The sequence below is a fragment of the Cherax quadricarinatus genome, chromosome 94 (genome assembly GCF_038502225.1).
Source record: "Cherax quadricarinatus isolate ZL_2023a chromosome 94, ASM3850222v1, whole genome shotgun sequence".
Classification (NCBI taxonomy): domain Eukaryota; kingdom Metazoa; phylum Arthropoda; class Malacostraca; order Decapoda; family Parastacidae; genus Cherax; species Cherax quadricarinatus.
Genome location: NC_091385.1, coordinates 4,934,437 through 4,950,377, shown reverse-complemented (window position 1 = coordinate 4,950,377; position 15,941 = coordinate 4,934,437). Strand labels below are relative to the sequence as shown.

The 15,941-nt window shown below is 41.5% G+C and overlaps 1 protein-coding gene across 4 annotated transcripts in view; it reads left to right on the top strand.

Annotated features, from left to right (window-relative positions):
- The window catches only part of LOC128700877 (DNA (cytosine-5)-methyltransferase 3A), a 134,787-nt gene that overhangs the window by 102,982 nt on the left and 15,864 nt on the right, over positions 1 to 15,941 (top strand). For 3 of the 4 annotated variants that reach the window (XM_070104733.1, XM_053794345.2, XM_070104732.1), the window contains 2 exons: positions 2,878 to 2,942; positions 12,156 to 12,296. In XM_070104733.1, coding sequence (XP_069960834.1) covers positions 2,878 to 2,942; positions 12,156 to 12,296 — 206 coding nt within the window. The remainder of the gene's footprint in view (positions 1 to 2,877; positions 2,943 to 12,155; positions 12,297 to 15,941) is intronic. The other variant, XM_053794346.2, reaches the window with a different exon arrangement.

The window sequence follows — 15,941 nt, the reverse complement described above, 5'->3', positions numbered from 1 at the left end:
ACATTTATTAAACAAAAATACCAACCACTCCAACACTATATCCTCCCCTGCTTTTAACATTTCTGTCATGATCCCGTCAGTTCCAGCTGCTTTACCCCCTTTCATTCTACGTAATGCCTCACACACCTCCCCCACACTCACATCCTGTTCTTCACTCCTAGAAGATTGTATACCTCCCTGGCTAGTGCATGAAATTACCGCTTCCCTTTCTTCGTCGACATTTAAAAGTTCCTCAAACTATTCTATCCATCTACCCAAAACCTCCATCTCCTCATCTACTAACTCCCCTATTCTGTTTTTAACTGACAAATCCATTCGTTCTCTAGGCTTTCTTAACGTGTTTAACTCACTCCAAAATTTTTTCTTATTTTCATTAAAATTTCTTGTCATCTGCTCTCCTTTTGCACTCTTTCAACACTCTGTTCACCTTTATAAACTAAAAGAGGAGGCAGTTAGGGTAAGATATAAACAGCTATTGGAGGATAGATGGGCTAATGAGAGCATAGGCAATGGGGTCGAAGAGGTATGGGGTAGGTTTAAAAATGTAGTGTTAGAGTGTTCAGCAGAAGTTTGTGGTTACAGGAAAGTGGGTGCAGGAGGGAAGAGGAGCGATTGGTGGAATGATGATGTAAAGAGAGTAGTAAGGGAGAAAAAGTTAGCATATGAGAAGTTTTTACAAAGTAGAAGTGATGCAAGGAGGGAAGAGTATATGGAGAAAAAGAGAGAAGTTAAGAGAGTGGTGAAGCAATGTAAAAAGAGAGCAAATGAGAGAGTGGGTGAGATGTTATCAACAAATTTTGTTGAAAATAAGAAAAAGTTTTGGAGTGAGATTAACAAGTTAAGAAAGCCTAGAGAACAAATGGATTTGTCAGTTAAAAAATAGGAGAGGAGAGTTATTAAATGGAGAGTTAGAGGTATTGGGAAGATGGAAGGAATATTTTGAGGAATTGTTAAATGTTGATGAAGATAGGGAAGCTGTGATTTCGTGTATAGGGCAAGGAGGAATAACATGTTGTAGGAGTGAGGAAGAGCCAGTTGTGAGTGTGGGGGAAGTTCGTGAGGCAGTAGGTAAAATGAAAGGGGGTAAGGCAGCCGGGATTGATGGGATAAAGATAGAAATGTTAAAAGCAGGTGGGGATATAGTTTTGGAGTGGTTGGTGCAATTATTTAATAAATGTATGGAAGAGGGTAAGGTACCTAGGGATTGGCAGAGAGCATGCATAGTTCCTTTGTATAAAGGCAAAGGGGATAAAAGAGAGTGCAAAAATTATAGGGGGATAAGTCTGTTGAGTGTACCTGGTAAAGTGTATGGTAGAGTTATAATTGAAAGAATTAAGAGTAAGACGGAGAATAGGATAGCAGATGAACAAGGAGGCTTTAGGAAAGGTAGGGGGTGTGTGGACCAGGTGTTTACAGTGAAACATATAAGTGAACAGTATTTAGATAAGGCTAAAGAGGTCTTTGTGGCATTTATGGATTTGGAAAAGGCGTATGACAGGGTGGATAGGGGGGCAATGTGGCAGATGTTGCAAGTGTATGGTGTAGGAGGTAGGTTACTGAAAGCAGTGAAGAGTTTTTACAAGGATAGTGAGGCTCAAGTTAGAGTATGTAGGAAAGAGGGAAATTTTTTCCCAGTAAAAGTAGGCCTTAGACAAGGATGTGTGATGTCACCGTGGTTGTTTAATATATTTATAGATGGGGTTGTAAGAGAAGTAAATGCGAGGGTCTTGGCAAGAGGCGTGGAGTTAAAAGATAAAGAATCACACACAAAGTGGGAGTTGTCACAGCTGCTCTTTGCTGATGACACTGTGCTCTTGGGAGATTCTGAAGAGAAGTTGCAGAGATTGGTGGATGAATTTGGTAGGGTGTGCAAAAGAAGAAAATTAAAGGTGAATACAGGAAAGAGTAAGGTTATGAGGATAACAAAAAGATTAGGTGATGAAAGATTGAATATCAGATTGGAGGGAGAGAGTATGGAGGAGGTGAACGTATTCAGATATTTGGGAGTGGACGTGTCAGCGGATGGGTCTATGAAAGATGAGGTGAATCATAGAATTGATGAGGGAAAAAGAGTGAGTGGTGCACTTAGGAGTCTGTGGAGACAAAGAACTTTGTCCTTGGAGGCAAAGAGGGGAATGTATGAGAGTATAGTTTTACCAACGCTCTTATATGGGTGTGAAGCGTGGGTGATGAATGTTGCAGCGAGGAGAAGGCTGGAGGCAGTGGAGATGTCATGTCTGAGGGCAATGTGTGGTGTGAATATAATGCAGAGAATTCGTAGTTTGGAAGTTAGGAGGAGGTGCGGGATTACCAAAACTGTTGTCCAGAGGGCTGAGGAAGGGTTGTTGAGGTGGTTCGGACATGTAGAGAGAATGGAGCGAAACAGAATGACTTCAAGAGTGTATCAGTCTGTAGTGGAAGGAAGGCGGGGTAGGGGTCGGCCTAGGAAGGGTTGGAGGGAGGGGGTAAAGGAGGTTTTGTGTGCGAGGGGCTTGGACTTCCAGCAGGCATGCGTGAGCGTGTTTGATAGGAGTGAATGGAGACAAATGGTTTTTAATACTTGACGTGCTGTTGGAGTGTGAGCAAAGTAACATTTATGAAGGGATTCAGGGAAACCGGCAGGCCGGACTTGAGTCCTGGAGATGGGAAGTACAGTGCCTGCACTCTGAAGGAGGGGTGTTAATGTTGCAGTTTAAAAACTGTAGTGTAAAGCACCCTTCTGGCAAGACAGTGATGGAGTGAATGATGGTGAAAGTTTTTCTTTTTCGGGCCACCCTGCCTTGGTGGGAATCGGCCGGTGTGATCATAAAAAAAAATAAAAAAAATAAATATATATATATTTTATCAGTAGTGTATAATATATTAATACTTTTTCAGGAATGTATGATCCTATCCCATCACACCTGCAAGAGAATTACAGGCTCAGCCAGTATCTCCATAAGGTTTGTGTTAAGATTTTTATAAAAGCTTTTATTTTCATATAATGTTGACTGTCAGTTAACCCTTTCAGGGTCGAGAGGCCCTCTCCTAAACTCGTTCTGAGGGTCGAAAATTTTTCCAAAAAAAAAAAAAAAATTCTCATGAAATTATAGAGAATCTTTTCCCGATCATAATGACACCAAAAGTATGAAATTTGATGGAAAACTTACGGAATTATGCTCTCGCGAAGTTAGCGGTCTCGACGATGTTTGTGCATTGGTGATTTTGCCCACTTTGAGCCCCATTTTCGGCCAATTCCAGTGTACTAGTCGGCAAAAATCATATCTATTTTGCTAGAACTCCATTTTATCTATCGAATGAGTACAAGAAACCACCCATTTACCGATTTCAACTATCCAATAAAGTGGTCAGAATTTGGCAATTTTGCCAATTTCACATAAATTTCAGAGGATGCCAATTTCCAAATAGGGTCCAGAATAAACAAGACAGACATTCCTGGCACTAAATAATATTTCCTCTGTTCAATAGCCACATCCCCAGGCCCCTCTTACATTTCTTTTGCTTTCCACTTTGATTTTTTATTCTCACGAAAAATAAAAGATTTACTGTTATGCAGACTACTGCATTAGTGCAGATATGGTATAAATAATATCAGCGCACTTGTGAAAGAATATTAGACTCACCAGTTGACGTGTATTGGACATTTGGCATGATTTGTTTACTTTTGAACTTTGGTAAAAATTGAACATTTCTGCTACTTTGAGCTCAATATCAAGGTACTTTTCATTATGAAACCAATCAAAATCATCTCAATTCCTGTAATATGTCTTCCACTCTATAAAATGAGACCAGGAAAACTAAAATACAACCATAAATACCACACGAGAATACACTGCAAAGTCACTGTTTTAAACCAAAAACACGGTTGGAGTTTTTTTTTCTCATTATGCACTGTGTGCTGCAGGATTTTTTTTATACTGTGCACAGTGACCACATAGATCCATTCTTTCATATGTAGGCCTACCAGCTTTCTCTCACTAGATTTGAGGACACTAGAATTTAGGCGTTCTTGTACGTCAATAACCCTGGTGTGTAAGCCGTACTAGTACAGTGGTCCCTCGATAATCGTAGTTCTCGAGAATCGTAGATTTCGGAAATCATAGGGATATTTTCGTATAAACATGGGCTCGCTAATCGTAGATTGACTCGCAAATAGTAGTTCGTCCGGGACAGGTACACACAGCCCCAAGCTGCCTCACACTTCTTTCCCAGTCAGTGTGCCATTGTTTATCAGTGAGTGAGGATGATCCCACGAGTTCATAGGATACATTTCATAATATTCCATTCGTTTTAGTGTTTGCAACTGCTAAATAAGTCACCATGGCTCCAAAGAAAGCTTCTAGTGCCAGCCCTTTGGTAAAAAATGTGAGAAACACATATAGTAGGTAAGTACTGGTTTTCTAACAGAGTGGGGTGATAGAGGCTAGGACCTTGGGTAGCTTTAAGAAGAGACTGGACAGATATATGAGTGGGAGGGGCTGGGTTTGTTTGGTGTCATTGGGTACGGGAGTTATTTCATGGGTAGCTTTGGGTAGAGGTCGTTTTGATAAGGACCTGCCTTGCATGGGCCAGTAGGCCTTCTGCAGTGTTCCTCCATTCTTATGTTCTTATGTTCTTAATTTAAGAAAAAGTTTGTAGAAAAATATGAAGGTGGTGGTGGTAGAGTGGAAGCAGTTGTGATAGTGGAAATAAATGGTATTAAATACCAACACAGTGGAAATATAAACACATATGCAGTATAATGTGATCCTTTATTGACAACGTTTCACCCACACAGTGGGCTTTTTCAAGTCACACACAGATCTACCTGGGGTGGAAGGTACGGGAGTATTTATAGTCATGTTCAGAATGTTGAGGTCAGGTGGAGAATGCTGCATCTGATGATCTACCGGGTGGAGTTATAGAGTCTTGGGTAGCTTGGCAGGGGTATTGGACAAGTTGTGAGTAGACCTTCTGCAGTGTTCTATGTTCTTATGTGGGATAGCGATGAAGAAGTTTCTTGGCGAGTGGTTCAGCTATGTTATAGAAGCCGTTGTTCTGGTTGAAATTGTTGGTTATAGAGATAAGCGATGATTCCAGGATTCTTCGGTATTGAGTGTTGTCTTCTGTGGCGATAAGTCTTGAGTTTCTGTAGTTAAATAAATGGTTGTGTGAATTGCGATGTTGTACACAGGCATTCCTTGTATCGTCAGTCCTGCTTGCATATTGGTGTTCTGAAATACGTGTTTGGAGGTCTCTTGATGTTTCGCCCACATATAATTTGTTGCAGTCATTACAAGGGATTATGTATACCCCTGCAGAGGACGGTGGCTTGTCCTCTCTACTACTGGTGATGTCCTTGATGGTCGTGGTTGTGGAGGTAGATACTTGGAATGATGTATTGGAAAAGATGTTGGAAACATGTTTGGCAATGGAGTTGGTGGGGGGGACTATGTATCTCTTCTCGGCAGTGTCTTCTCTGGGTGTGTTGAAGATGTTTAATGCCCGCCGTCTGCAGTCTCTGATGAAGTGACGAGGATAGTGGAGTTTAGAAAATACTTGTTCAATTATAGTGCATTCTTCCTCAAGGAACTCATTGCTGCAGATTCTGAGTGCACGCAGGAAGAAGCCTATAATTACACCACGTTTGGTTTTGGTGTCGTGGTGAGAGTAGAAGTGGAGAAGATCGTTTTGGTTGGTGGGTTTTCGATAGACTTCAAAACGAAGTTCGTGGTCAGCTTTGCAGAGCAGAACATCAAGGAAAGGAAGAGTGTTGTCGACTTCTTCTTCAAGTGTGAACTGGAATGAAGGCTCGACCTGGTTGAGCTTGTCTTGGAGAGCTTGAACGTTGAAGCGTTTAGGAGTTATGAGGAGAATGTCATCAACATAACGGAGCCAGGTGACAGACGAAGGAATAATGGTGGAGAAACGTTCGGCTTCTAGATGTTCCATGTATAGGTTCGCCAGGACCACACTGAGTGGCGAACCCATGGGTAGTCCAAAAGTCTGCTGAAAGAGGTGATTTTCGAAAGAGAAACACGTAAAGCCAACACATAGTTCAACAAGGTCGATGAAATCGCTGGCTGGAATGGGAAGATTAAGTGAATCGTCAATTTTCCTGCGCAAGAGATCGATGGCTTGTGTAGTAGGTACTTTGGTGAATAGAGAAGTCACGTCAAGGCTGGAAAGTTTCTTGTTCCTGATGTTGATGTTGCGAATGCGATTGAGAAGATCACCCGAGTGTTTGAGATGTGCTGGACTGATAGTGCCCAAGAGTTTAGAGAGGTGTTTTGCGAGAATTCCTGAGAGCTGGTGGGGAGCACTGCCTATTCCCGAGGATATGGGCCTCAGTGGGATACCAGGCTTGTGAGTTTTTGGCAGGCCGTACATTCTGGCAGGTCTGGGGTTGCTTGGGATGGTACTCCCGTACCTTCCACCCCAGGTAGATCTGTGTGTGACTTGAAAAAGCCCACTGTGTGGGTGAAACGTTGTCAATAAAGGATCACATTATACTGCATATGTGTTTATATTTCCACTGTGTCGGTATTTGATACCATTTATTTCCATCGTGTCAAACACTGCAGTAGAAATGGATCCTTCACACAGAGAATACCTGGACCTTCTTCTAAAAGCTTACTCACTTCGCAACAGACACAATTTTCTTCGTGATTGCATCCAAGAAATGGTCTTACCAAGATCTACTCCTCCTCAAATTGCCAACATCAAACCACCTTTCTCCGCTACAGCTCGGACCTACCTTGAAGAGTGTGCAGATGACTTAAACAATGCTACAAAGGAAGCTTTTCTCCAAGCCAGAACACTAGGCACAACACTCCAGGGCAACATGAACAGACGCACTGCTGAAATCATTCGCAGCAGAGTTACCACGGCGAATGTTCAACAGAAGATCAGACTTACTAGGAAACTACAAACACTCTGCGATAATAGTAATTGGAAAAGTTTAGGAAGACCTGAAATTATTCAAAATCTTTCATCTCGTCCACTGTCAACCACAGAAACTGAAGCCCTCAGCTTAGGCCTCAAATTCGCAACAGGAGTTACGAAACCAAAACAAGACCTCAATTTCATCGCCAGAAACTACAGACACAATGACTCCGACTTCCAAAAAGGCTATCTTCAAGGCATCATCTCAGCAGCCATCTCAACACGCAGCTCACCAGTCATACCTCGACGTTACATCAATGCACTTAAAGGTTTAGTAGAAGACACGACCATCAGGGTCACCACCGCTGATAAAGGAGGTGGTGTTGTTATCATGAACACTGACGATTACAGGAACAAAATGCTCAATCTACTTAATGACCCAGATACCTACAAACCTCTCACAACTAACCAAGTGGACAACCTTACTAAAACTTTTCTTCAAAGGACTCGCCGCATTCTGAGGGGCTCAGAACAAGGGAAGAAACTTCTGCACACCATCCCAAGCAACCCCAGACCTGCCAGAATGTACGGCCTGCCAAAAACTCACAAGCCTGGTATCCCACTGAGGCCCATATCCTCGGGAATAGGCAGTGCTCCCCACCAGCTCTCAGGAATTCTCGCAAAACACCTCTCTAAACTCTTGGGCACTATCAGTCCAGCACATCTCAAACACTCGGGTGATCTTCTCAATCGCATTCGCAACATCAACATCAGGAACAAGAAACTTTCCAGCCTTGACGTGACTTCCCTATTCACCAAAGTACCTACTACACAAGCCATCGATCTCTTGCACAGGAAAATTGACGATTCACTTAATCTTCCCATTCCAGCCAGCGATTTCATCGACCTTGTTGAACTATGTGTTGGCTTTACGTGTTTCTCTTTCGAAAATCACCTCTTTCAGCAGACTTTTGGACTACCCATGGGTTCGCCACTCAGTGCGGTCCTGGCGAACCTATACATGGAACATCTAGAAGCCGAACGTTTCTCCACCATTATTCCTTCGTCTGTCACCTGGCTCCGTTATGTTGACGACATTCTCCTCATAACTCCTCAACACTTCAACGTTCAAGCTCTCCAAGACAAGCTCAACCAGGTCGAGCCTTCAATCCAGTTCACACTTGAAGAAGAAGTCGACAACACTCTTCCTTTCCTTGATGTTCTGCTCTGCAAAGCTGACCACGAACTTCGTTTTGAAGTCTATCGAAAACCCACCAACCAAAACGATCTTCTCCACTTCTACTCTCACCACGACACCAAAACCAAACGTGGTGTAATTATAGGCTTCTTCCTGCGTGCACTCAGAATCTGCAGCAATGAGTTCCTTGAGGAAGAATGCACTATAATTGAACAAGTATTTTCTAAACTCCACTATCCTCGTCACTTCATCAGAGACTGCAGACGGCGGGCATTAAACATCTTCAACACACCCAGAGAAGACACTGCCGAGAAGAGATACATAGTCCCCCCCACCAACTCCATTGCCAAACATGTTTCCAACATCTTTTCCAATACATCATTCCAAGTATCTACCTCCACAACCACGACCATCAAGGACATCACCAGTAGTAGAGAGGACAAGCCACCGTCCTCTGCAGGGGTATACATAATCCCTTGTAATGACTGCAACAAATTATATGTGGGCGAAACATCAAGAGACCTCCAAACACGTATTTCAGAACATCAATATGCAAGCAGGACTGACGATACAAGGAATGCCTGTGTACAATATCGCAATTCACACAACCATTTAATTAACTACAGAAACTCAAGACTTTACACAAATAACCCGCACATAAAAGAGAGAAGCTTACGACGACGTTTCGGTCCGACTTGGACCATTGTGTTGTGCATGTGTCTTAATTTCATCCTGTCGGTATTATATACAATTCTTGTACTACTTCTACTACTACTACTACTTCCACCTCTTCCTGCCTATATATAGCCGTCCTGCTCCACCTCTGTTTGTGTGACTTTGTCAATGGTCCAAGTCGGACCGAAACGTCGTCGTAAGCTTCTCTCTTTTATGTGCGGGTTATTTGTGTATTGTTCCAGTCACGGTATTGTGCCTTTTTGTTATTTATTTAATAACTCAAGACTTATTGCCACAGAAGACAACACTCAATACCGAAGAATCCTGGAATCATCGCTTATCTCTATAACCAACAATTTCAACCAGAACAACGGCTTCTATAACATAGCTGAACCACTCACCAAGAAACTTCTTCATCGCTATCCCACATAAGAACATAGAACACTGCAGAAGGTCTACTCACAACTTGTCCAATACCCCTGCCAAGCTACCCAAGACTCTATAACTCCACCCGGTAGATCATCAGATGCAGCATTCTCCACCTGACCTCAACATTCTGAACATGACTATAAATACTCCCGTACCTTCCACCCCAGGTAGATCTGTGTGTGACTTGAAAAAGCCCACTGTGTGGGTGAAACGTTGTCAATAAAGGATCACATTATACTGCATATGTGTTTATATTTCCAGTTGTGATAGTGGTTGATGGTGGTAGAGGGTGGTAGTGATGGTGGTAGTGATGGTTGTAGCAGTTGTAAAAGTGGTAATAGTTGTAATAGTAGTTGTAATACTGGTTCTTATGTTATTGAGGCTAGGACTTTGGGTAGTTTCAAATTTAGGTTGGATAAATATATGAGTAAGAGGGGTTGGATTTGAGTGGGACTTGCAGATGAGTGGATAGTTATTAAAACTTATTTCTTGGGTAGCATTGAAAATTGGGTTGGGCAAATGTTTTGTTAGTGGGATGGATTGTAAAGGACCTGCCTAGTATGGGCCAACTGGCCTGCTGCAGTGTTCCTCCTTTCTTATGTTCTTATGTTCTCTGATATGCAAGTCCCACTCAAATCCAACCCCTCTCACTCATGTATTTATCCAACCTATCCTCCTTATGGAGGGGGATTCCCCTTCCAAACAATAACCTCTCTTCCCTCTCTCCTCCCTCTCTTCCATTCATCAACAACAACAGTCTTCAATAAAGGTAACTGTCATGTTGAATGTTCATTCTTTTGTGCATGTAAATCTATCTTTAAGGTAAAAAAAAATTTTTGTTGATACTTCTGGGTGTCAGGAACGGATTAATTGTATTTACATTATTTCTTATGGGGAAAATTTATTTGAAAATCGTAGATTTCGATAATAGTAGCACCTCCAGGAACGGATTAATTACGAAAAACGAGGGGCCACTGTACGTTGGAAACTCTGAAAGGGTTAACAATGGTAATTACATTCCTGTAAATGATACGTAAAAAAAATTGTGTAAAATGAACTGAAGAACATATGGGAAAAATAGTTACATTCCTTAGACACCCAACAAAACACCCAAATTAATTCTTTGTAGTTTAATTAATATGGCATGTTCAGTAAAAATATACCACAATTTTAGCAGCCCTGTTAACTCTTTGACTGTCGGTATCATATAAATATGTCTTACGAGCTGGTGTTTTTGACATATTATATGCCAAAATTCTAGCAGCTTCAAATCAAGCGGGAGAAAGCTGGTGGGCCCACATGTGAGAGAATGGGTCTGTGTGGTCAGTGTGCGCAGTATAAAAAAAATCCTGCAGCACGCAGTGCATGAGAAAAAAAAAAACTCCAACCGTGTTTTTGGATTAAAACGCCGACATTGAGGTGTATTTTTGTATAGTATTTATGGTTGTATTCTCATTTTCTTGATCTCATCTGACAGAATGGAAGACATATTACAAAAATAGAGATGATTTTGATTGGTTTCACTATGAAAAGGACCTTGAAATTGAGTTCAAAGTAGTGGAAATGTTCGATATTTGCCAATGATCAAGAGTAAACAAATGATGTCACCATTTTAGTGCCAGGAATGTCTGCACTGTTTATTCTGGGCCCTATTTTAAAATTGGCATCTTTTTCAATTTGCGTGAAGTTGGCCAAATTGACAATTTCTGACCACTTGATCGGGTAGTTGAAATTGGTAAATGAGCGGTTTCTTGTATTCAACTGATAGAACAAATGGAGTTCTAAAGAAATAGCTATGAGTTTAGTCAACTGGAACAATGGAATTGGCCAAAAATAGCACTCAAAGTGGGTGAAATCGTTGATGCGTATGTATCGCCGAGATCGCTAACTTTGCAAGAGCATAATTCAGTAAGTTTTCCATAAAAATTTGTACTTTTGGTGTCATTACCATCAGGAAAAGATTATCATTTCATAAGAAAAAAAAGATTTTTTTTTTTAATATTTTGTGACACAGAGAGACACTTCAGGATTTGGGGTCTCGACAGTCACAGGGTTAATGCAACAGTATTGACTCATGACATGTTAGCCAACTGTATACTGTACAGTACTGATACGTTAGTTAAGCCAGGTTAATTTCTTATATATTGATTGTGAAATCTTAAGTGGAAATAAAGGTGAATCCTACATAACTGTTACTCAGAATTACAATTAAAAATATACTGTAGAACCAGTTTTAGTATGGTAAACAGGCTGTTTTCAGCCTCCTCCTCACTGCATCATTCAAACCCTGTATGGGTGTGAAGCATGGGTTTTGAATGTTGCAGTGAAGAGGAGGCTGATGGCAGTGAAGATGTTGTGTCTGAGGGCAATGTGTGGTGTGAATATTATGCAGCATATCAGAAGACTGAGGAAGGGTTGTTGAGGTGGTTTGGACAAAGAGATGATGCAGAAAATGGGATGACTAGGAGGGCATATAAATCTGTGGTGAAGGGAAAGATGAGTAGGGGTTGTTCAAATAAAGGTTGGAGGGAGGAGATAAACAACAGCTTGTGTGTGTTAGACGGAAGTGGAGGCAAGTGGTTTATGTGATTTGACGTGTTGTTGGTTTAATGAAGGGATTTAGGGAAATGTGTTAGCCAGACTCAAGTCCTGGAGGTGGGATGTTGGAAGTACAGCACCTGCACTCTGATGGAGGGGTAGGGATGTTGCAGTCTGGAGGATCCTCTGAACTGTCAGACAGTGATTGATTAAGTGCAAGTGTTTTCTTCTTTGTTGGGTCACCCTACCTCAGTGGAAGACAGCCAGTGTTAAAATAAAAATTAAACAGTACCGCAAATATCTTTCCAGTTCTTAACTGTGTGCTGCAAGAATGTAATTGATCAGGGTGTCACTGAGTACGTTTGGTTTCAGATTCTAATTTTATGAAGCCAGTATACGATAAATTTCAGGCATGCTGTCAGTTATTTTATTGTTTATGACTTTCCTACAGATAGGTGATCGTGAAGCTCTAGTTCAAAAGGTGAACTGCATCACAACCAATACGGCATCCTTACGACTAAATCTAGGAAAGGTCTGGCCAATCAGAATGAACGAAAAGGGAGATGTGCCATGGGTCACAGAAATTGAAAAGGTATAGTTTCTTATTCTCATTTTGGGCATCACTGGTAGACAAATACAGTAGGGCCCCACTTATACAGCAGGTTAGGTTCCAAGCTACTGCCGGAAAGCAGACATCACAAGAAAGCAGAACGCCATTTTTTCCACTTATAAATGCATATAAATGCCAGATAGCAAGTTTAATTTATTATTATCACACTGGCCGATTCCCACCAAGGCAGGGTGGCCCGAAAAAGAAAAACTTTCACCATCATTCACTCCATCACTGTCTTGCCAGAAGGGTGCTTTACACTACAGTTTTTAAACTGCAACATTAACACCCCTCCTTCAGAGTGCAGGCATTGTACTTCCCATCTCCAGGACTCAAGTCCGGCCTGCCGGTTTCCCTGAACCCCTTCATAAATGTTACTTTGCTCACACTCCAACAGCACGTCAAGTATTAAAAACCATTTGTCTCCATTCACTCCTATCAAACACGCTAACGCATGCCTGCTGGAAGTCCAAGCCCCTCGCACACAAAACCTCCTTTACCCCCTCTCTCCAACCTTTCCTAGGCTGACCCCTACCCCGCCTTCCTTCCACTACAGACTGATACACTCTTGAAGTCATTCTGTTTCGCTCCATTCTCTCTACATGTCCGAACCACCTCAACAACCCTTCCTCAGCCCTCTGGACAACAGTTTTGGTAATCCCGCACCTCCTCCTAACTTCCAAACTACGAATTGTCTGCATTATATTCACACCACACATTGCTCTCAGACATGACATCTCCACTGCCTCCAGCCTTCTCCTCGCAGCAACATTCATCACCCATGCTTCACACCCATATAAGAGCGTTGGTAAAACTATACTCTCATACATTCCCCTCTTTGCCTCCAAGGACAAAGTTCTTTGTCTCCACAGACTCCTAAGTGCACCACTCACTCTTTTCCCCTCATCAATTCTATGATTCACCTCATCTTTCATAGACCCATCCGCTGACACGTCCACTCCCAAATATCTGAATACATTCACCTCCTCCATACTCTCTCCCTCCAATCTGATATTCAATCTTTCATCACCTAATCTTTTTATCCTCATAACCTTACTCATTCCTGTATTCACCTTTAATTTTCTTCTTTTGCACACCCTACCAAATTCATCCACCAATCTCTGCAACTTCTCTTCAGAATCTCCCAAGAGCACAGTGTCATCAGCAAAGAGCAGCTGTGACAACTCCCACTTTGTGTGTGATTCTTTATCTTTTAACTCCACGCCTCTTGCCAAGACCCTCGCATTTACTTCTCTTACAACCCCATCTATAAATATATTAAACAACCACGGTGACATCACACATCCTTGTCTAAGGCCTACTTTTACTGGGAAATAATTTCCCTCTTTCCTACATACTCTAACTTGAGCCTCACTATCCTCGTAAAAACAATTCACTGCTTTCAGTAACCTACCTCCTACACCACACACTTGCAACATCTGCCACATTGCCCCCCTATCCACCCTGTCATACGCCTTTTCCAAATCCATAAATGCCACAAAGACCTCTTTAGCCTTATCTAAATACTGTTCACTTATATGTTTCACTGTAAACACCTGGTCCACACACCCCCTACCTTTCCTAAAGCCTCCTTGTTCATCTGCTATCCTATTCTCTGTCTTACTTTTAATTCTTTCAATAATAACTCTACCATACACTTTACCAGGTATACTCAGCAGACTTATCCCCCTATAATTTTTGCACTCTCTTTTATCCCCTTTGCCTTTATACAAAGGAACTATGCATGCTCTCTGCCAGTCCCTAGGTACCTTACCCTCTTCCATACATTTATTAAATAACTGCACCAACCACTCCAAAACTATATCCCCACCTGCTTTTGACATTTCTATCTTTATCCCATCAATCCCGGCTGCCTTACCCCCTTTCATTTTACCTACTGCCTCACAAACTTCCCCCACACTCACAACTGGCTCTTCCTCACTCCTATAAGATGTTATTCCTCCTTGTCCTATACACGAAGTCACAGCTTCCCTATCTTCATCAACATTTAACAATTCCTCAAAATATTCTCTCCATCTTCCCAATACCTCTAACTCTCCATTTAATAACTCTCCTCTCCTATTTTTAACTGACAAATCCATTTGTTCTCTAGGCTTTCTTAACTTGTTAATCTCACTCCAAAACTTTTTCTTATTTTCATCAAAATTTGTTGATAACATCTCACCCACTCTCTCATTTGCTCTCTTTTTACATTGCTTCACCACTCTCTTAACCTCTCTCTTTTTCTCCATATACTCTTCCCTCCTTGCATCACTTCTACTTTGTAAAAACTTCTCATATGTTAACTTTTTCTCCCTTACTACTCTCTTTACATCATCATTCCACCAATCGCTCCTCTTCCCTCCCGCACCCACTTTCCTGTAACCACAAACTTCTGCTGAACACTCTAACACTACATTTTTAAACCTACCCCATACCTCTTCGACCCCATTGCCTATGCTCTCATTAGCCCATCTATCCTCCAATAGCTGTTTATATCTTACCCTAACTGCCTCCTCTTTTAGTTTATAAACCTTCACCTCTCTCTTCCCTGATGCTTCTATTCTCCTTGTATCCCATCTACCTTTTACTCTCAGTGTAGCTACAACTAGAAAGTGATCTGATATATCTGTGGCCCCTCTATAAACATGTACATCCTGAAGTCTACTCAACAGTCTTTTATCTACCAATACATAATCCAACAAACTACTGTCATTTCGCCCTACATCATATCTTGTATACTTATTTATCCTCTTTTTCTTAAAATATGTATTACCTATAACCAAACCCCCTTCTATAGAAAGTTCAATCAAAGGGCTCCCATTATCATTTACACCTGGCACCCCAAACTTACCTACCACACCCTCTCTAAAAGTTTCTCCTACTTTAGCATTCAGGTCCCCTACCACAATTAATCTCTCACTTGGTTCAAAGGCTCCTATACATTCACTTAACATCTCCCAAAATCTCTCTTCTCCAGGTGCATACATGCTTATTATGGCCCACTTTTCGCATCCAACCTTTACTTTAATCCACATAATTCTTGAATTTACACATTCATATTCTCTTTTCTCCTTCCATAACTGATCATTTAACATTACTGCTACCCCTTCCTTTGCTCTAACTCTCTCAGATACTCCAGATTTAATCCCATTTATTTCCCCCCACTGAAACTGCCCTACCCCCTTCAGCTTTGTTTCACTTAGGGCCAGGACATCCAACTTCTTTTCATTCATAACATCAGCAATCATCTGTTTCTTGTCATCCGCACTACATCCACGCACATTTAAGCATCCCAGTTTTATAAAGTTTTTCTTCTTCTCTTTTTTAGTAAATGTCTACAGGAGAAGGGGTTACTAGCCCATTGCTCCCGGCATTTTAGTCGCCTCATACATATATTAAGTTAGCAATAGAAATAGGCATTAAAACAAAAGAGTAAAATACACACACAGTACACTCATTATTTACCTCAAAATATTCGTAGTCTTAATGTAGGGCAAAAGGTGAGTAGTATTTACTGTAAGAAGTTAGGTGTGGTGGCCCTCCTGGCCACCCCACCCACACATAATATACTACAAAAATGCTTAAAGCTCTGTAGAGTGATAAAATACATGTACAGTACACTCA